This window comes from Sarcophilus harrisii, chromosome 4 (assembly GCF_902635505.1).
Source record: "Sarcophilus harrisii chromosome 4, mSarHar1.11, whole genome shotgun sequence".
In the NCBI taxonomy this organism is placed as follows: Eukaryota; Metazoa; Chordata; class Mammalia; order Dasyuromorphia; family Dasyuridae; genus Sarcophilus; species Sarcophilus harrisii.
The window spans coordinates 10,595,872-10,615,262 of NC_045429.1; the positions used below are offsets into that span (position 1 = coordinate 10,595,872).

Sequence of the window (19,391 nt, forward strand, 5' to 3'; positions counted from 1 at the left end):
GGGAGAAATCATCAAGAGGAGTCTTGGATTTAGAGCTGGTTGGAATCTCAGACATCTTCTGGTCCCCACCCCCCTTCATCAACAGGAAACTGGGGCCCAGAGAGGGAAGGGAAGTCCAAAGGAGCATGAAATGTGTCTCTGGAAAGGGTCCTGGAGGTCACTGATTCCAACCTGTTATTTTATAAATGAGGAAACTGAGGCAGGGAGAGGTTAATTAACTTGGTTAGGGTCACACAGCCAATATGTGTCTGAAGTGGGATTTGAAGCCAAATTATCTGAGATTCTAGCTACTACATCACATGGATTAAGATTATACATACAAGTGTAACAAAAAGCAGAATTCGATTCTTTGACTCTGGATCTTGTACTTTTTCTGTTGCCTGTTACTCCCCACTATAGTCTTTCTCTTTGTCTTTCTATCTCCCTGTCCCTGTCTTTTTTTGTTCTTGTTCTTTCTCTCTCTCTCTCTCTCTCTCTCTCTCTCTCTCTCTCTCTCTCTCTCTCTCTCTTTTTTTTTTAATAGCCTTTTATTTACAGGATTTATACATGGGTAACTTTACAGCATTAACAATTGCCAAACCTCTTGTTCCAATTTTTCACCTCTTACCCCCCCCACCCCCTCCCCTAGATGGCAGGATGACCAGTAGATGTTAAATATATTAAAATATAACTTAGATACACAATAAGTATACATGACCAAAACATTATTTTGCTGTACAAAAAGAATCAGACTCTGAATTATTGTACAATTAGCTTGTGAAGGAAATCAAAAATGCAGGTGTGCATAAATATAGGGATTGGGAATTCAATGTAATGGTTTTTAGTCATCTCCCAGAGTTCTTTTTCTGGGTATAGCTAGTTCAGTTCATTACTGCTCCATTAGAAATGATTTGGTTGATCTCGTTGCTGAGGATGGCCAGGTCCATCAGAACTGGTCATCATATAGTATTGTTGTTGAAGTATATAATGATCTCCTGGTCCTGCTCATTTCACTCAGCATCAGTTCGTGTAAGTCTCTCCAGGCCTTTCTGAAATCATCCTGTTGGTCATTTCTTACAGAACAGTAATATTCCATAATTTTCATATACCACAATTTATTCAGCCATTCTCCAACTGATGGACATCCATTCAGTTTCCAGTTTCTAGCCACTACAAAAAGGGCTGCCACAAACATTTGTGCACATACAGGTCCCTTTCCCTTCTTTATAATCTCTTTGGGATATAATCCCAGTAGTAACACTGCTGGATCAAAGGGTATGCACAGTTTGACAACTTTTTGAGCATAGTTCCAAACTACTCTCCAAAATGGTTGGACTCGTTCACAACTCCACCAACAATGCATCAATGTCCCAGTTTTCTCTCTCTCTCTCTCATTTTTTCTTTCTTCCTCCTCTGCATCTGTTTCTCTCTCTCTCTCTCTCTCTCTCTCTCTCTCTCTCTCTCTTAAATAGTAATAGTTAATGATTATATAGCACTGTTCATATGTTATGTTATGTCTCAGTTAATCCTCCCAATTCTATACCATCGGTGCTATTATTATTCCCTTTCTACAGATGTGGAAACTGAAGCCAAGAGAAGTTAAGCAATTTGCCTGGGGCCCCACAGTAAGTGCCTAGGGTATTATGTAAACTCAAGCCTTCCTAACTGCTTGTCTAACACTCTATCCCCTGCACCATGTAGTCATTTTCCTATCCAACTTCTCCCCATACTACTCCACTCCCTTATCTTCCCCACATCACTGCTCACCTCAACCTGCACTAATCCCTAAGGTGACTCCAAGGTATTTTGTGGTCCGTTCCACCCCACAATTTTAGGTTCCAACTATCCCTTAGCTCTTAGCAATAGCTACAATTCGTCAGTGATGTTCTTTTTTCATGGCTTCTTATTCCTCCATTGCAACCATCTCTTTTCTGAATGTCTTGGTTGGAAGCTGCAGGATTATTTAGGATAACTCTAAACTCAAAACAGTTTGGGCCAGACGGTGCTATTAAAAACCTTCCTAAAAGGAAGCAATGCAAACAGATAGTCTCCATCTCGCCTCTTTCCCTGTACATGAATAATGCTATAATTATCCTTTCCCAAGTGGCAAATTCAATATGGCGACCTTACCCAGGGACTGTCCTCATTTCAAGCAAAGAAAGCATATTTTTAATGAGGTTTTAAAAAGAAATGCTCTCTTAGACCATGTATTCAGACTTCAGTAAAACATATGGTGACCTTAAGCAGAACAAAGGGAAAAAGTCTTTGGAACCCCAGTTACCAGTTCACATTCTTCTACCGCCTAGCCATGTAGCCTATGAAAATCAAGGCATTGATAGATATATTCTAATCACCAACCAGGTACCTGGAACTACACACAGCCAAGGGAGAAAGGGAAACCATCTGTTCTGTGAAGGGGATTCTGCTCATAAGGGACAACAACAGAGAATTCCCAATATTCTGTCTAGGAATTCAGATTCATGGCCTTGGGAGTGGTACAGTGGAGACAGCTCTGGGTCTGGAGTCAGGAAGACCTGAATTCAAATGCAAACTCAGCCATTTACTAGCTGTGGTGCCCTATCTGCCTCAGTTTTCTCATCTGTAAAATGAGTATAAAAATAGCATCTCTCCCAGGGCTGTTGTGAGGATTAAATGAGATAAAAATTGTAAAGTTGCTTAGTATAGTGCTTGGTATATAAATGTTAGCTATTATTATTATTATCCATAATTCCTTATTCCCATTTACTCAATCCAATCAGTCACTAAATCTCATTTGGGGTTCTATCACGTCTCCCCCAAATGGCCACCTACATGGCCCAGACAATGTACTGCAAAGCTTCTTTATTGGTATCCTTGCCTCAAGATTGTTCTCTGTGGTCCCTTCTTCACATAGCTACTGACGTAATTTCCCTCAGACACAGGTGGGACCATTTCTCTCTCCTACTCCACAAATTCCAGTGGTTTCTACTAAGAAATATAAACTTAACTCAGTCCTGGCTCCCTTTCTAGAAAGGAATAACGTGTAAGATGCTTTCCTAGACATCTCTGGTCGGAGTGAAGCCATCCATTCCATGGAGGAGATTACTTCCATAAGGGACAACAACATAGAATCCCCGATATTCTGTCTAGGAATCGTTCGCTCACTCAGATTTATGGCCTTGGGAGAATTAGGTGGTATAGTAGAGACAGCTCTGGGCCTAGAGTCAGGAAGACCTGAGTTCAAACGCAGCCTCAGCCACTTACTAGCTGTGGTACCCTGTCTGCCTCAGTTTTCTCATCTGTAAAATGATTTGACTCTATGATCCTTTCTGCTCCTTCAGCATTAAGATTTATCTCCCACCTTTGAGCCTTTGTGCTGATGCTTCTCCAAGTCCAGAGTGTTTTCACCCTTGACCTTCTCCTGCCGTTCTCTTGTCAGACTCAGCCCAAGTTTCTTGTTCTACGTGAACTCCCAGGTTGCTGGGATCTTCCTTTACTGGGTTGTATAGTGTAAGCTTTATGTGCCTCTGGGTATACTTCTATTATGTCTTTTGCATACATGCATTTATGTACATGTTGCCTTCCCTTTGGGAAGGAAGCTCCTTGAAGGCAGTGGCCATTGTTGTTTTGTTCTTTGTATCTCTAGCACCCAGGACAGTGCTTGGCACATAGTAAATGCCCAATAAATACTGACTTGATAGATTGACTGATAAATGGACATGCAAAATAAATACAACTTTTTTTTTTTTTTTCTGAGGCAATGGGTCACACAGCTAGGAAGTGTTTAGTGTCTGAGACCAGATTTTAACTCAGGTCCTCCTGACTTCAGGACTGGTGCTTTACCCACCAAGCCACCTAACTGCCTCAATAAATATAATTTTGAAAGAATATTCATTAACCACTTTAGCTGAGGATAAAGAAGGGTTTCATTCTGACATTTGAACTGGGCTTTGCAAAACAATTTAAGAAGCAAAGGCAAAGAGGGAATGAGTGCATTCTAGGCCCAGAAGACATGCGAAGGCATGGAGATGAGAGTTGGGTTGGGTATGAGGAAAACCAAGGACGTCAGTTGGCCGGACCATAAAGAGTGTGAAGGTAAATGATGTATAATAATGCTAGAAAAGTGGGCAGAAGCCAGATTGAGGAAGGATTTATATGCCACAGAGTTTGTATTTGATCCTAGAAATATGAGGGAGCCACTGGAATTTAGTGATAATGGGGTAACATGGTCACATCTGCCTTAGGAAACATGGGGGGCTGTTTGGAGGATGGAATGGAAAGTGGGGAGACTTGGGCTGTAGAATGATTAGGAGACTGATGCCGTACAAAGGCCATCTTTCCAAGGGGCAAAACCCTGGTAGTGTACCTCACAGGGAAGTGAGGGGGAAACCCCTAACTACAGTTATTATTAGGTGGATAGGGAAAAAAGACAGCTCTATGAAATCTGGTGGAAGCACATTACACACAAAATGCAGCACAGGGACTGGGGATAGGGTGAGTCCTGCCAACCGGGGAAATCAGGAAGGGCTGCAGGAAGGAGGAGGTAGTGCTCAGTCTGAGGCCTGAAAGGAGCTAGACGTTCTAGGAGACAGAAATGAGTTTGGTGGGCTGGTGGGAATGAGGCAAGACACAGCCTGGGTAAAGGCAGAGAGGTGGGAAATCTGATGAGATATACAGAGGAGGCCGTTTGGCAGGCTACAAAGGCAGGCTGAAGTCTGGGTCTGTTTCCTCCTCAATGTGGGGAGAAGGATGAACTACAAGTTCTTTTGTATCACTTGCATGGCCTCCGGCTTTCTGATATTTTCTCACTTACTTTTAACTAGGGATGAGCATCTTTACTTTATGATATTTTATTCCTCATAACTCCAGGGGATGGAAAGTAGCCAAAAAAGAGAAAGAAAATAGAAGAGGGGAAGGGTCGCGGCCAGTAACGCAGTCCTTTGGGAACTGAAATTCATGTGGTATCATGAAAAATTAAATCCCCAAGAAGGTGTAAGATTTGTGCTCCTGGTGAGAATGCCATGACTGGGATCAGGAAGAGGGACCCTCCATTTCAGTCCCATTTCAATCCTACTTTTGATGAGCCAAAAGTGAGGGGAGCTGACCTCAGTACACCTTTTCCCAGGGAGGAACACAAATCTTCCCGCGTCTTGGGAATTAATGTAATCCAATGTCACACTAGAGTGAGCAGAGAGATGAATCCTGGGGTGGAAGAAGCAGAGGAAGGGTCCAAGAAATGGTGATCATGATGGGTGCACAGATGGGACATCTGTGGGGCTGAGGAAGAGAGAGGGAAGTTGGAAGCCCAGGAGAAGCCGCCCAATTTTCTAAGTATTCTGTCCCTCTCTATGTCTCTTTTCTCCATCTCCTTCTCTCCCTCACTCTTACTTTCGCTCTGTCTCTCTTTCTGTATGTGTCTGTCTCTGTCTGTCTCTTTTTCTGTCTCCTCTTTCTCTCCTCTCTCTCTGTTTCTCTCTGTCTGTCTCTGTCTGTCTGTCTCTGTGTCTCTGTCTCTATTTCCCTGACTCTTCCTCTCCTCTCCTCTCTTTCTATCTCTGCATCTTTGTGTCTGTGTGTGTGTCTCTGTTTCTGTCTGTCTTGGCGTTTCTCTCTGCATGTCTCTGTCTTTCTGTCTCTCTGTCTTTATCTCTGTCTCTTTCTGTCTTTGTTTCTGTCTCTCTTCCTCCTTCCCTCCCTTTCTCCTCTGTCCTTCCATCCCTCCTTTTCTCCTTTCAGGAACAAATAAAAACCTCAGGCATTCAAGTTCCTTCATAATATACATCCATCCTACCTTTCCAGTCTTCTTACACCTCCAACCCCCCGCCCTGAACTCCAACACGTACACCATGTACATGTCTTTGCTCAGGGATCCCGGCTTCCAGGCTGCTCCTTCCCTCCATCTCTCAGCTCTGGGCATTTCCTCTGGCTGACTCCCTTGCTGGAACACTCTCCTTCCTCATCTCTATCTCCTAGTTTCCTTGACTTCCTTTAAGTTCCAGCTAGCATCCCACTTTGTTTTTTTTTTTTTTTGGTTTGTTTGTCTTATTTTGTGTGTGTGTGTGTGTGTGTGTGTGTGTGTGTGTGTGTTTTGTGTGTGAGGCAATGGCTTACTCAGGGTCATAACAGCTAGAACATATTAAACGTCTGAGGCCAAATTTGAACTCGGGTCCTCCTGAATCCAAGGCTGGTGCTCCATCTACTGTAGCACCACTTAGCTGCCCCAAGCAACCCACTTTTTACCAGCATCCTCTGCCAATTCATCTTATTCCCAGAACTCTGGCTCCCTCTTTCCTCTGGGTTACAATATACAGTCTCCAGCTGGTTATCAATTCCATCTCCTCAATTAGAATGTAAAGTCCTTGAAGGTGGAGTCCATTTTTGACTTCCTTTGCTCTCCAGAGATTAGTACAAAACCTGGCATGCAGTAAGTGTTTAATAAATGCTCGTGTACTGACTGATCAGCACTAAGTCTTCAGAGGGGCAGAATGAAGATCCTTCCCCTACACCTTATTCATTTCATACATATTCTGTCTATGTTGTTGTTGAGTCATATCTGACTCTTCATGATCCCATTTGGGGTTTTTGCAGCTGAGATACTGGAAGGATCGCCATTTCCTTCTCCAGTTCATTTTACAGATGAGGAAACTGAGGTAAATAGGGTGAAGTGACTTGGCAAGGGTCACACAGCTAGTAAGGCTGGATTTGAACTCAGGCTCTCCTGACTCCAGGCCAGGTGCTCTATCCACTGTTCTACTCAGCTTTCTATTCTGACTATGCTCATATACTATGTGCTCATGTACTTGACTCACTTGATAGAGACTAAGTTCCTTGAGGACAGGAACTTTTTTATTATGATTTTCTTTGAATTTCCTGCATCTAACAGTGTCTGGCACATAGTAGGTGATTAAGAAAGTGATTCTTGATTGACTGACTGACTGATTTCAGGATCACATGACAGACACTGAGAGGGAGAAGGACATTGGTGGTTGCTTTCCATGTGTGTTAGTAATAGATAGTGCTCCTCAGTTGAAGGAACAATCCGTCCTTTATGACTATGTGGAGGACTTTAATTAAGGCCTTTCCTTTATTGCAAAGTCTATAATCCTGAAACTGCACCTGATCTTGGGTGGGGTGGGAGGAACAAAATGTAAAGTCATTGAATGTCAAAATCAGAAGGGACCTGGCAGAGGCATTGGTCCAAAGTCACTCACAGCAAGCTGGAGGAGGTCTGGGACTTAAACTCCATGTTCTACATGCTGCCTCTGCTCTTGGGCCAAGCCCTATGTCCACTTCTCAACTCACTCTCCGAGCCATTGATTTTCCTTTTAGTATATTCTTAGCACTTGTTCATCTCCCACCTCTAAGCCTTTGCCTAGGCTGTCAATCATGCCTTAGATCTCCTAGTTTCCTTCAAAATTTAAATCAAGTACTTTCTCCTACATTAGATATCTTTTTTGCCCTCTCCCAGTCATTAAAGCACTCTCCCTATCCCCAATTACTTTATAATGACACTCTGTAGATTTTTCTGTGCATATTATTTTACCCAAATTGAAAATAAGCTCTTTGAGGACAGGGACTATTTCTCATTCTGTCTTTGTATCTTTAGAATGTGGTACATAATAATCAAGCATCAAATGCTTATAAATCTGTGATACATGATAATTAAGAAACAAATGCTTCCAAATCTGTGGTACATAATAATCAAGCAACTAATGCTTATAAATCTATGACAGACAGTGGGTTGGGTACCAGGTATACAAAGGCAAACAATAAAGTTCATGCCCTCAAGGAGTTTCCATTTTATTGGAAGAGACAACATGTAACAAATATATATATATATATATATATATATATATATATATATACATATGGATATATCATCTCCACATATTATAATATATCTAATATCTCTAATATATATAATATATCTATATCTATATCTCTCTATCTCTCTATCTAATGAGGAGACTGGCCAATACTCTTTGATGGCCGGCCCCAGTTGGCCAGTCAGGAGGTTTATTTAAGCCTCTGAATGCTTGATACCAGGCAGGACGTATGACAGATGCTGTAAAGCCTAGGCCCTCCTCATCCAGCCCCCCATTATATATTCATAACCCCATTACATATTCACAATAATGCAAAATAATTTTGCTGGAGAGGAGCCAGCAGCTGGGGGAATCAAGGAAGGCTTCACGTAGCATGTGGTCATAGAGCTATCCACTGCTCTACCCGGCTGCCATTTTGGCTTTGCTCAGGTGCTATGTGCTCATATACTTGACTCCCTTGACTTTCCTTGAGGAAAGAAACTTTTTTAATCTTTATTTTTCAAAGACAAACCAGGGGAATTCTAAGAGGCGGAAGAGGAGATGGAATGAGTTCTGGGCATAAAGGAATGAGTTCTGGGCATTTAGGAATGAGTTCTGGGCATAAAGGAGGGCCTTCGCAAAGGATGGAGAATTATGTGTCAGTAATAGTGAGCAATCCAGTTTGGATAGTAGAGTATATGACGTATATAAGTTAGAATAATGTGCATTTGAGCCAGCCTGGTAGGGAAGGGCTTTAAACATCCATATTGGATCGAGTGGTCTCTCTTTTCTAACTAAATCTCTGCCACCGTATTTATTCACTTTCTTCTGCTGTTAAGAAGTTCCCATTTCTCCTCAGCCTGTACATGTCCGACCTGGCTCGTTGCCCACTATCTCCCACTTATTTCTCATCCTTCTCTCCCTCCCTCAGGCGTCAGAAGGGTAACCAGACCAGGGAGCCCAGGTGCTAACAAGCCATCCGTCCTCAGTGAGCTCCCATGTGCTGGTCCTCCAGAGCGTTGCTTAGCAACCCAGTCACCATCGCCACAGCCCTGAAGACAATATGAATCAGCAGTGACAGTGACCTAAGCCGCACACTCCATCTCTACAAAGCACAATGGCTTTGATGGATATAACCGGGCCTCGGAAAGCTCGAGGCTCTTGGGTCCTGCTTGTAAGGAGAACAATGGGACCTCCCACCAGTAGGCAGAAGCTTGGGATAAATGAGGGAGGGATCGTTGCCTTGTCTCTTAGACTCTCTTCTGAGATGTTTACATGTGTTCTCAGAATGGGGTATTCTGTGTGATCCCATGCAAGTCATTTAAGCTGGCGGGGACTCATTTCCTTTATCCGTAAAAAGAGATGGGACAAGATGGTATCCTTTAAGGTCTCTTCTCCATTCTAGCTCAATGCTGCTAAGAACCTAGGGTCTTCTGGGAGAAATAGAAATTAGGCAAGAGGAGTCCCATCGTCATGATCTGAGGTCAATGGACACTGAGAGTAAAAGCCTCCCAGGTCTGAATGGGATGGCCAAAAAAATTGGAATCTGGTCAACCTGTGCCCGGAAGTGGATCCTCACTGTGAGACACTTGGCCCATGATCCAAGCCTCCCCTTTGACGAGGCAGCCTCATTTCCTTTCATAGCTAGAAAATCTTTGTTGACATCAATCCCAAATATGTCTCTCTGAAATAACCCCTTCATAGTTCCTTGTTCTCGTCCCTTAGACTAGGGAGAATAATGCTGTTCATTCTTCCATTTGACCAACTTTCAAATACTTGGAAACCCCCTCACATGTCACCTACTCAAGTCCCCCTCTGGGCTCTCCCCAGTTTATCATGTAATGGTTACATGCTGGGACCCAACTTGGTCCAGTCTTTACTCAGAGCACAGGTCTCCTCCCTTTTCAGATGAGGACGGCCATCGAGTAATCCCTATCATTCATGTTAAAATAGAACCAATCTGGTTGTGGGTGGGGGAGAGAGGGAGCAATGGTAAACCTGCAGCTTGGCCCTCTCTGCATACTCTTCCTCATCCGGATCCCAATGATCACACATTGTAGAGTGATCAAAAGAGCTGAATATGAAGTCCAGAACTTAAAGCTAGAATAGACTTCAAAGGTCCTCACTTTACAGATGGGGAAACTAAGGTCCAGGGAAGGGAAGTCACATAGATTGCACGAGTGGCAGGGCTGGGATTTGAACCCTGGCCTCTGACCTGACATTCTCTACTCTTTCCCTTAAGCCTAGTTGCTTCCTCCTAACGGACTGGGTTGGGGGTTCTAACTCCAGGATTGTGTGCCCTTGCCTTTGTTTTCTCATCTATAAAATGGAGCTAATAATTTTTGTACTGTCAGAGTTGTTGAGGAAACAGAGTTTCCTCACAGAATTACAGAGTTGTTGAGGAAAGTAAACTCTATGGCATTATGGAAGTGGGAGAGAGAGTGAAGATGATGATGGTGAAATATCGGACATACCCGAAGCGTGGCCAATCGATCATTCTAGCTGAGTTATAAGTCACATAGAGTTGTATAATTCTGCTAATCATATATTAAATTACGCAGCTAGTACAACTTGGAGATAAGGACGGACAATCTTGAACGCCACTAGTGAGTTGGGATTCCCTTTGGGCGATGTGGAGACAATGAAGGTTGTTAGGGGTGGCTGGTAGCACAGTGGGTAGAGCACTAGGTTTGAAGTCAAGAGGCCCTGAATTCTAGTTTGGCTTTAAGGCACTTATTAGCTGTGTGACCTCTGTCTGCCTCAGTTTTCTTAACTGTAAAACAAGGATAATAATAACCTTCATTTCCCAGAATTGAGAATCAAATGAAAAAGTATATGTAAAATGCTTTGAGAACCTTTCTGTGCCATCGAAATGCCATCTATTATTAGCATTGTTGTTAGTATTATTATTATTTTGGCTACTCTCACTAAGTCCGCTTTATTTCTACCTATGACAAAAATAAGTTCTGATTTTCCCACCTGGATTTCCTTTCAGAACCACTGACTAGGGGCCACCCTAAGATGGCTCCAGAGCAGAACAGCAAACAGGGAGTCATAGAGAGCACCCCTTCAGCATGGTGAATTGCCTTTGAACCCCAGGTTCTAGGAGGAGTTGGAGGTAGCAGAAAAATGGGGAAAGTAGTGAGGAATGGCAGAATCTTGAGAGAGGGGTGCAAGGATTACAGGATTCTGGGGGTGCTGGACTAGAAAGGGCAGGGAGCAGGGGCAGTAATCATGCAGGAGAAGCTAGCATCATTGGTAGAGATTGGTAGAAGGGCTTGAAAATGCAGAGACATCGTGCTGTAGGTCAGTGGGAGAGAGGAAGCTTGCTCCTCAGATGTTGGTACCTGGGACAAAGCCTCACTAATGCAGCCTTAGTTATGGCTCTGTCCTAAGAAGATGTGTAATTAGTGTAAGTCATTAAATCATAGACTCATTGAAAATTCCTTTCAAAATGTGATCATTAAGGGTCTCCCTGATTGGCTCCCAGGCAAGTTTTGCAGAACAATTATGCATTGATTTTTTACTTTAGTGGACATATATCTATTTTAGTAGAACCCAGATGCCCTATCCACGTTTCCTATCTTCTTACTAATTCTGATTTATTGTTATTATTAGTATATATATATATATATATATATATAATTATTAATTTATTATATTATTAGTTGTTTGTTTTAACAACGGCAAGTCTGGGAGACTTCGGGAATAAATGGGGCTGGAGGAGACCAACAGAAGACATTTAATCCATTTCCCTGGCTTCAGCTAGAATTGTGTGTTAACTGACTGGGCACAAGATTGCTAATTCCATTATGGAAGCCTTCCAGGGAATTCAATTCCACAGCCTCCATTAGGAGGCTGAAAAGAACGCACCGAGTAATGATCCTGCCTGTTGGTCTTCCCTCCTAGGGACAGTTGTTATTCACACATTTGGAGGAAGGGAGATACAATGGGAACATCACAGCATTTTTTTCTTTGGTTTGTATCTATGATTTTGCCTATCCAGGGAACTCCCAGTGAGGAATCTCCCTCCTTCAAGGTACATCAATATCCACTTTGCTACTTATGACATTAGAGAGATGACTTGCATCAAATGCCTCTTGACAGTGGTTACAGAGAGAGTATGGATCAAAGACGGGTTTGAATTCAGGACAGCTTCTGAATCTGAAGCCAGGCCTCCCTCCCTGCCTCCGTGTTGCCTCTCCCCAGCATCATGAGGTCATGAATAATCCAACCATTTGTCAGTGTGTTATGAGAACCAGAAAATTCCCATCATTTACTAGAACTAAGACCAGATGGAGGCTACTCTTAACAGGATGTCAGTCCTAGAAAACCTGGCAGGGTGTAGCTTTTCAAAGAAGTCATGACATGCAACTGCCTTTGGAGATGGGACTCTAAGGGGGGACCAACATTTCCAATGGCCCCATCTGAGGTACATACGTGGAATCAGTGTCCTTTTCTTTCTTCCGTATTCCAAAGGCCTTCCTTGTACGTTTTTTCAATCCTATGTAAAAACAAGAAAAAATACAGATCAACAATCCCCTTAGCATATTCCTTTCTCCAGGTGCGATACATTCCCTGGACTTATAGGCTAGAGGAACAAGCACGTTAAATTTAGATAGTTTGATCAAACAACAAACAAACATTTATTAAGTTCCTACTATGTACTAGAAATCAGAAACCATGCTAGGCACTGGAGATATATATATATGTAACACACACACATACACACATATGTGTGTATATGTATGTATATATGTATATACATATATACATACGTATGTATATACATATATACATACATATATACACACACACGTATATATATATATATATATATATATATATATATATGTTAAACAGCCTTTACCTAGGAGAAATTTACATTTTATTGGGGATAAGATATATGGAGGGTTGTTTACATAAATACATATACACATCTTTTCTCCAATAAGATGTAAACTGTTTGTAGACAAAGACTATCCCCAGGGCCTACTATGGTACCCAGTACTGAATGGATGTTTGAGGTAGATGTTTTCCAAGGAAAGAAACCTGAAGTGCTCTTCAAGCCATTTCAAAAGTTGTTAGTGGGAAAAGCCAGACCTGACTCGCTCCAGGAATCTGCTTGGGTTTTCAGGTGATTTAAAGAAGGCTATCTCCCCCCCCCCAATCTCAGGGCACTACTGAGAGTAGGGGAGACTAAAGAGATTTGGGGTTCATGTAGAAGGTGGTACCTGAACTGTGTCTTGGAGAAAGATAAAGATTGCAAGTGAGAGAGAGAAAAGAAAGAGAAAGATGGACATGGAGTCAACTGGCCAGAGCAAAGGCAGAGAGCCCCCTCACAAGGGAACAATAAGAAAGCACAGCAACTGCAGCATAGAGTAAGAAATGGGAGAAGTGAGGCAGAAGGCTGGAAAGGTAGGCTGAGAAAGGCTTTATCTTGCCAAGAGGAAAGCTGGTGTTGGATCTTAGAGTCTTCGGAGGGGAAGGAGGCTTGGGAAATGACATCAAAATCTTCAGTTTTACTCTGTCCATGGTTCCCTTTGTCCTCCATATTGTATTAACTGGGAATGTTCACGGAGAAAGAAGAAGACTTAAAAGTGAGGGGCGGGGGGGTGGGGGAGGAGACACAAAAGTTTTTTGGAAAGAGTAACCACAGCTTGCAGAACCCATACTGAGCCCCACTCATTAGCAGTGGAAGAAAATGTCACCATTTGTTCAACTACGTTCTTTGAGATTACTATCACAAACAGCTTTGGGTAGTAAAATATTTAAATTAACTTGATTTTCAAAATTTTTTTCTATTAAAAAGATAGCTCCTCCTTGCTGTATTGGCGTGGGATCTTCTTATCAGATATTTATGAAAAACAACAAAATTAGGTATGTGCACAGAGGCAACTTGGTATGTTGGCAGAGGTACAGAATTTGGAGTCTTAGGTCGAGTTCAAGTCGAACTTTTGGCATTTATTATCTGATCTCAGAGAAGTGACCACCCTTCCCTGGGCCCCAGTGTTCTCATTTACAAAATGAGAAGTTTAGAGGAAGTGAGCACTGAGTTCTCCTCTAGCTACAGTTCTAGCACTTTCTGTTGCCTCTAGTTCTCCTCCCATAAACTATCTCCCACTAAAGTCTTTTTTCAATAACTCGGCAGGGCCTGGCTTCCCAAAGACTATTTCAGGGGAACCCAAGCCTGGCACATCCTTCCAAATTCAAATATCCACCCAGAGAAGGACTTAGGAGGCAATCATCCAAGCCTAGTAAGTTCAACAATGGATGGATTGATGGATGGAGGGATGGATAGAAAATAATTTATTAAATGCTTTCTGTGATCCAAGCATTGTGTTTGACTAAAGACACAGAAGAAAAGCTAGTCTGGAAAGTCCTTAGAGAGGACTTTTGAAGCATCTAGCTCAATCTTTTCATTTTACCAATAGAGAATCCAAAGACCAGGAGAAGGATGTACATTTAAATGGTGAAACCAGAACCATAGTCTTTTTTTTTTATTTAATAGCCTTTTATTTACAGGATATATGCATAGGTAACTTTACAGCATTAACAATTGCCAAACCTCTTGTTCCAATTTTTCACCTTTTACCCCCCACCCCCTCCCCCAGATGGCAGGATGACCAGTAGATGTTAAATATATTAAAATATAAATTGGATACACAATAAGTATACATGACCAAAACGTTATTTTGCTGTACAAAAAGAATCAGACTCTGAAATATTGTACAATTAGCTTGTGAAGGAAATCAAAAATGCAGGTGGGCATAAATATAGGGATTGGGAATTCAATGTAATGGTTTTTAGTCATCTCCCAGAGTTCTTTCTCTGGGCATAGCTAGAACCATAGTCTTTTGACCTGGAATCAAGTGATATTTATGTGACATGGCCAACCAAACATCATGTCACTGTTACCTTCTACCTTTGACTATATGTGTGCCCATGTGCACATCACAATCTTTCTGGGCTTCTTTGGATTCTCCTTGCCTACGAAAAGGTTATCTTTGAATTGTCTTTGAAATCAAGGGATTTTGCTTCTGGGTTTTGGTCATTATCCACCTGGCTGCCAGGGTCCTGCCTTTAGACTGCCAGAAAGAACAGTCCTTTATCTCTCTTCTTCCTAATTACAACTGTTTTAAGGGGCATGGAGAGCTTCCAGTCAGTGACAGCATCATAGCTGGGCACATCTTGTAGTTCACTAATGAAACAGACAACCAAACCAAGATTCGGTGGCCTGTCCTGAATGACTATATAGATTTCCTTTTCCTTTTTTCTTAAAAACTAGTTATAAAATTAAAAAGATCTGGTCTCGATGCAATGAGTCAATATTCTAGAGAAGTTACTTTCGAACAAAGAAAAAGATTTTTTTCTCTTGTTCTGGAAACATTTCACACAATTTTGTAGCCTAATAACTTCTTTTAACATTTAGAGAAACTAAGGCCTGAGATAGACAATCCTATTGACTTCTTCTGTGGCCACTTTCACATTCAAGTTACTCCTGATTAAAGTATAACGGAGAGAGTGGGGTTGGGAGGATCTGTAGGACATTCATTGTATGGATTCATTGGTATGGGTAATTTCTAGTGTGGAAGTTCCCTTCTTTGATGGGCAATTTCAATCTTAGAGAGATTCCTGAAGGTCTGAGGGATAAAATGACCCACCTGGGACTACACAGTCTGTATTAAAGGCAAGACTTGGGCTGTCATGCCAGCCCCTTCATCAAAGTCCTTGTTGATTTAATTGGAAGTCTCTACCTCACATTTCCCCAGAATGAGTGACATCTTTATCCTCTCTGATGAGATTGGTGGGGGATAGCATAGAAATGCAATTAATTTCCAAGGAGTCTCTGCATCTCTATATTTACTGCTACTCTATCTGGGGACAAGGCCAAGTGTCCTGCTAATGGATGCTTTTGCTTCCCTTGGATGCTCAGCAAAATCAACTCCTTTCCTCTCCTTCTAAGGGAACTTGTTATGAATTCTCCTTTCATTTTATTGTCATATTTAGAAATCTTCCAATTTTGTTTTTTTTTGAGAATCCTATAGAATCAGAGACTATGAGAATTGGGAGATCAATAGCCCATCCATTTGTTAAAGAAATCCTTATTATATGTAATATTGATGCACAATTATCCAGTCTCTGCTTGCGGATCTCCACACAGGGAGAGCCCACCACTTCTCCAGGCAGCCCGTCCCACAATGGGACAATTCTCATTGCTAGGAAGGTTTCCTGCTATCAAGTAGCAGTCTAGCCATCTGCTACTTCCTCCCATTATTCCAGGACCCAGGGATCTCAGAGAAGACAGCTCCTATTTCTTCCAAGTTTCCACCCTCCAAATACTCAAAGCTTCTAGAATAACCAGGGATGTGGGTCAATCCTTTCCTGTAGTGGGTCAATTCATGGGATGGTCCATAGAAAGCTACAAGGAGATCCACAGAGATCAGCATTTAATTGATACTGATCAGCAATCTAAAGACTTGTTTATACTTTTCCACCAATACCCACTGTCTCCTTCTTTGTATTTTTATCCCTGCTATTCCTATTCTTAGCACAGTATCTGGCAAATTGTTCAATTCAAAGGATGGTCCATAGAGACCAACAGGGAAATCTACAGGGATCAGCATTTAATTTATACTGATTGACAATCTAAAGACTTGTTTATGCCTTTTCCACCAATACTCACTGTTTCATTCTTTGTATTTTCAGCCCTACTATCCTATCCTTAGCACAGATCTGGCCACTTGTAAATCTTTAAAATGCTTGCTTATTGATTAAAACAGAAATGAGAAAGAGCCATACAGAACTGGGAACCATCTGTGTTGTTAGCCTCATTTCATAAGGTACTGTGGCTAAAAACAGCAGCAACAAGAAAACCCACCTGGTAGCCCTCTCTATTCTGGTGACAGAACCAGGCCAGTCTTAACACACTCATGTGCACACACATGCATGCACATATACATCAAGTCCGTAAGATGAGAACACTAGAACCAATGAGCTCTCAGCTCCTCTCCTGCTCTAAGATTTAAGAGGCTGTTATTTTTTTTCTTCCATTTTTTTTATTAAACCTTTTATATTTTCAAAACATATGGAGGGAGAATTATTCACCATTGACCTTTGCAAAACTTAGTGCTCCAAATTTTCCCCTTCTTTCATCCTAGATGTCAAGTAAACCAATATATGTTAAACATGTTTAAATATATGCTAAATCCAATATGTGTAAACATATTTATACAATTATCTTACTGCATAAGAAAAATCAGATTAAATAAAGGAAATAAAATGAGTAAGAAAACAAAATGCAAACGAACAACAAAAGAGTGAGAGTGTTACGTTGTGATCTACACTCAGTCCCCACAGATCTCTCTCTCTGGGTGCAGATGGCTCTCTTCATCACAAGATCATTGGAACTGGCCTGAATCAGCTCATTGTTGAAGAGCCACGTCCACCAGAATTGATTATTGAATAATCTTACTGTTGCCGTGTACAATGATCTCCTGGTTCTGCTCATTTCACTTAGATTCAGTTTATGTGAGTCTTAAGAGACTGTTATGCTCACTGCTTCCCACTCCCCATGCCCATAAGGATGAGCTAACTTTCACCTCATCATGGTTACTAACCATGGTTTCCATTGTACTGAAGATTGAAGTTCATACTTATGCTAATAATGGGCTAATGAAGAAGTCTTGACTACAGCCAACAGAGTACATCTGTGTCTTTTTGAGCCTCCTTAGAGAAAACTACATTAATGTAAAGATTGACCCAACCATCCTTAACAGTAAGATGAAATGGGTAAAAAAGCCCATTGCTCAGATTACAAAATAGCTGGATGCCTAGCTGGGGAAGCTGATCCTCAGTATGTCTGATGACAGGGACTGCAGATGGATAATGAGTTGGATCTAGAAAGAGACGCTGGAGATAAGGATGGATGAGATGAGGAACCGTGTGGCTTCTGACAACACAACCACAGTCTTTCCATTCAATTCAGGTCTTCTCTTGGTGATGTCTGTCACTCTTTAGCTGTGAAAGGTTAGCATGATTACAACAAAGTGAAGCTCTCAGCCTTTAAAATGGCCACATAATGTTGCCCTCAATTACAAAGTAATGATGGGAGAGGTTGCAGGAATCACACTCCCTGACTTCTGTCCCTGGGAGTGTTGAGTGTTGAGAGATTTCTGATCACACCAGACACAATCTGGCCTCTGGGTTCCTGGGTGTGAGCTCTGCTTTTATTGTCACTTGGATTTCAATGAACTTGGTTCAGCTGAAAAAGCCTACCCCTCACTGAAGCAAGATGAAACCTATCATGAAACCCCAAAATCCCACTATCACAAGGAATTATATTATAATTATTATAAGGAATAGCTCCTCAAAAGCTTAGGATGGTCAGGATGGAGGCTGCCATATTGATGAAGGGCTAAAGCTTGGACAGTCAGGATGGGAGGTTGCCATATTGATGAATGGCTAAAGCTTGGATGGTTGGGATGGAAACTGCCATATTGATGAAGGGCTAAAGCTTAGGATGGTCAGGATGGGAAGTTGCCACATTGATGAAGGGCTAAAGCTTGGATGGTCCGGATGGGAGCCTGCCATATTGATGAATAGCTAAAGCTTGGATGGTCAGGATGGAGGCTGCCATATTGATGAAAGGCAATGCCTCTGGATCTGCCTCCTGAAAGCCAGACCACCGTCAGCCTTGTTCATCCTCATGCTGAAGCAGTAGAGTGTAAGCCCCTTGAGGAGGGTGCTTGTCCTTCTGCTGTTCCATAAGCCACCAGAGGGACTAAGTAGGACTGGTTTCTTCATGCTTAAGAATTGATTTTGAATTCCAAAAATGCCCGGGGAAACATGGAAGGACCTGAAGGGTGTGCTGGGTGCCTCAGGGGGTCTGTAGGCATCCCTAGGGATTAGCACAGTGCCTGGCACCTGGCAGGCCCCTGATGGAGGCTTGGTTATTGGGGTGACTGCTTCTCATGCACGCAGGCTTTCACATGAGCTTGAGTGCTCCTTCAAAGTTCGGACAGCCATGGATATTTCAGCATTTGTGTTTATGAGCCCCGGAGGGAACAGGGAGAGGAGTCAATTTGGTCCAAATTGCTCAGGCCTTCCTCCAAGCCCCATGAGTCAGGCAAGTCTCTTGGGTGAGCTGAGTCATCTTGGTGTGGCTGGAGGCTACCACTCCCATAGAATCATCTTCCCCATCACAAGGCAGCTGAGAATCCCTCCCTTGAAGGCCTCCCAAATGGCACCCTTCAAATAACATCAATCTCTTCTGGAAAACAGCCTTCTTGGGGAAAGGCGGAGGCGCCAGTGACAACTGGCAGTCAGAGTCCTCCACAGGGACATTTCTATTGCCCACTTGGGAGTGGGTGACCTTCCTGCACCCTCTCATCTCCTCACCAGCTCAGAGGGCAGGGGCTCCAAGGAACCCTCTTCTCCGGTCATATCCTGGCAGTGTGGCTCAATGGGCGAAGCTAGAGGCCCTTCGTCCAAACCTCACCCAATGAGGCTTCATTGGGCCCCTAATTTGCTCTTCTGTAAAAGGAAGGGGCTGAACACAATGGCCTCTGATGTCCCTAGGTATTCCAGACCTAGGATGCCACAACTAGAAATGTCCATCACTGACTG

General features: G+C 42.4%; 1 protein-coding gene across 20 annotated transcripts in view; it reads right to left on the reverse strand.

The window, feature by feature from the left end:
* The window catches only part of SGIP1 (SH3GL interacting endocytic adaptor 1), a 271,977-nt gene that overhangs the window by 122,669 nt on the left and 129,917 nt on the right, over positions 1–19,391 (reverse strand). For all 20 annotated transcript variants that reach the window (XM_031968951.1, XM_031968947.1, XM_031968949.1 and 17 more), the window contains one exon: positions 12,204–12,267. In XM_031968951.1, coding sequence (XP_031824811.1) covers positions 12,204–12,267 — 64 coding nt within the window. The remainder of the gene's footprint in view (positions 1–12,203; positions 12,268–19,391) is intronic.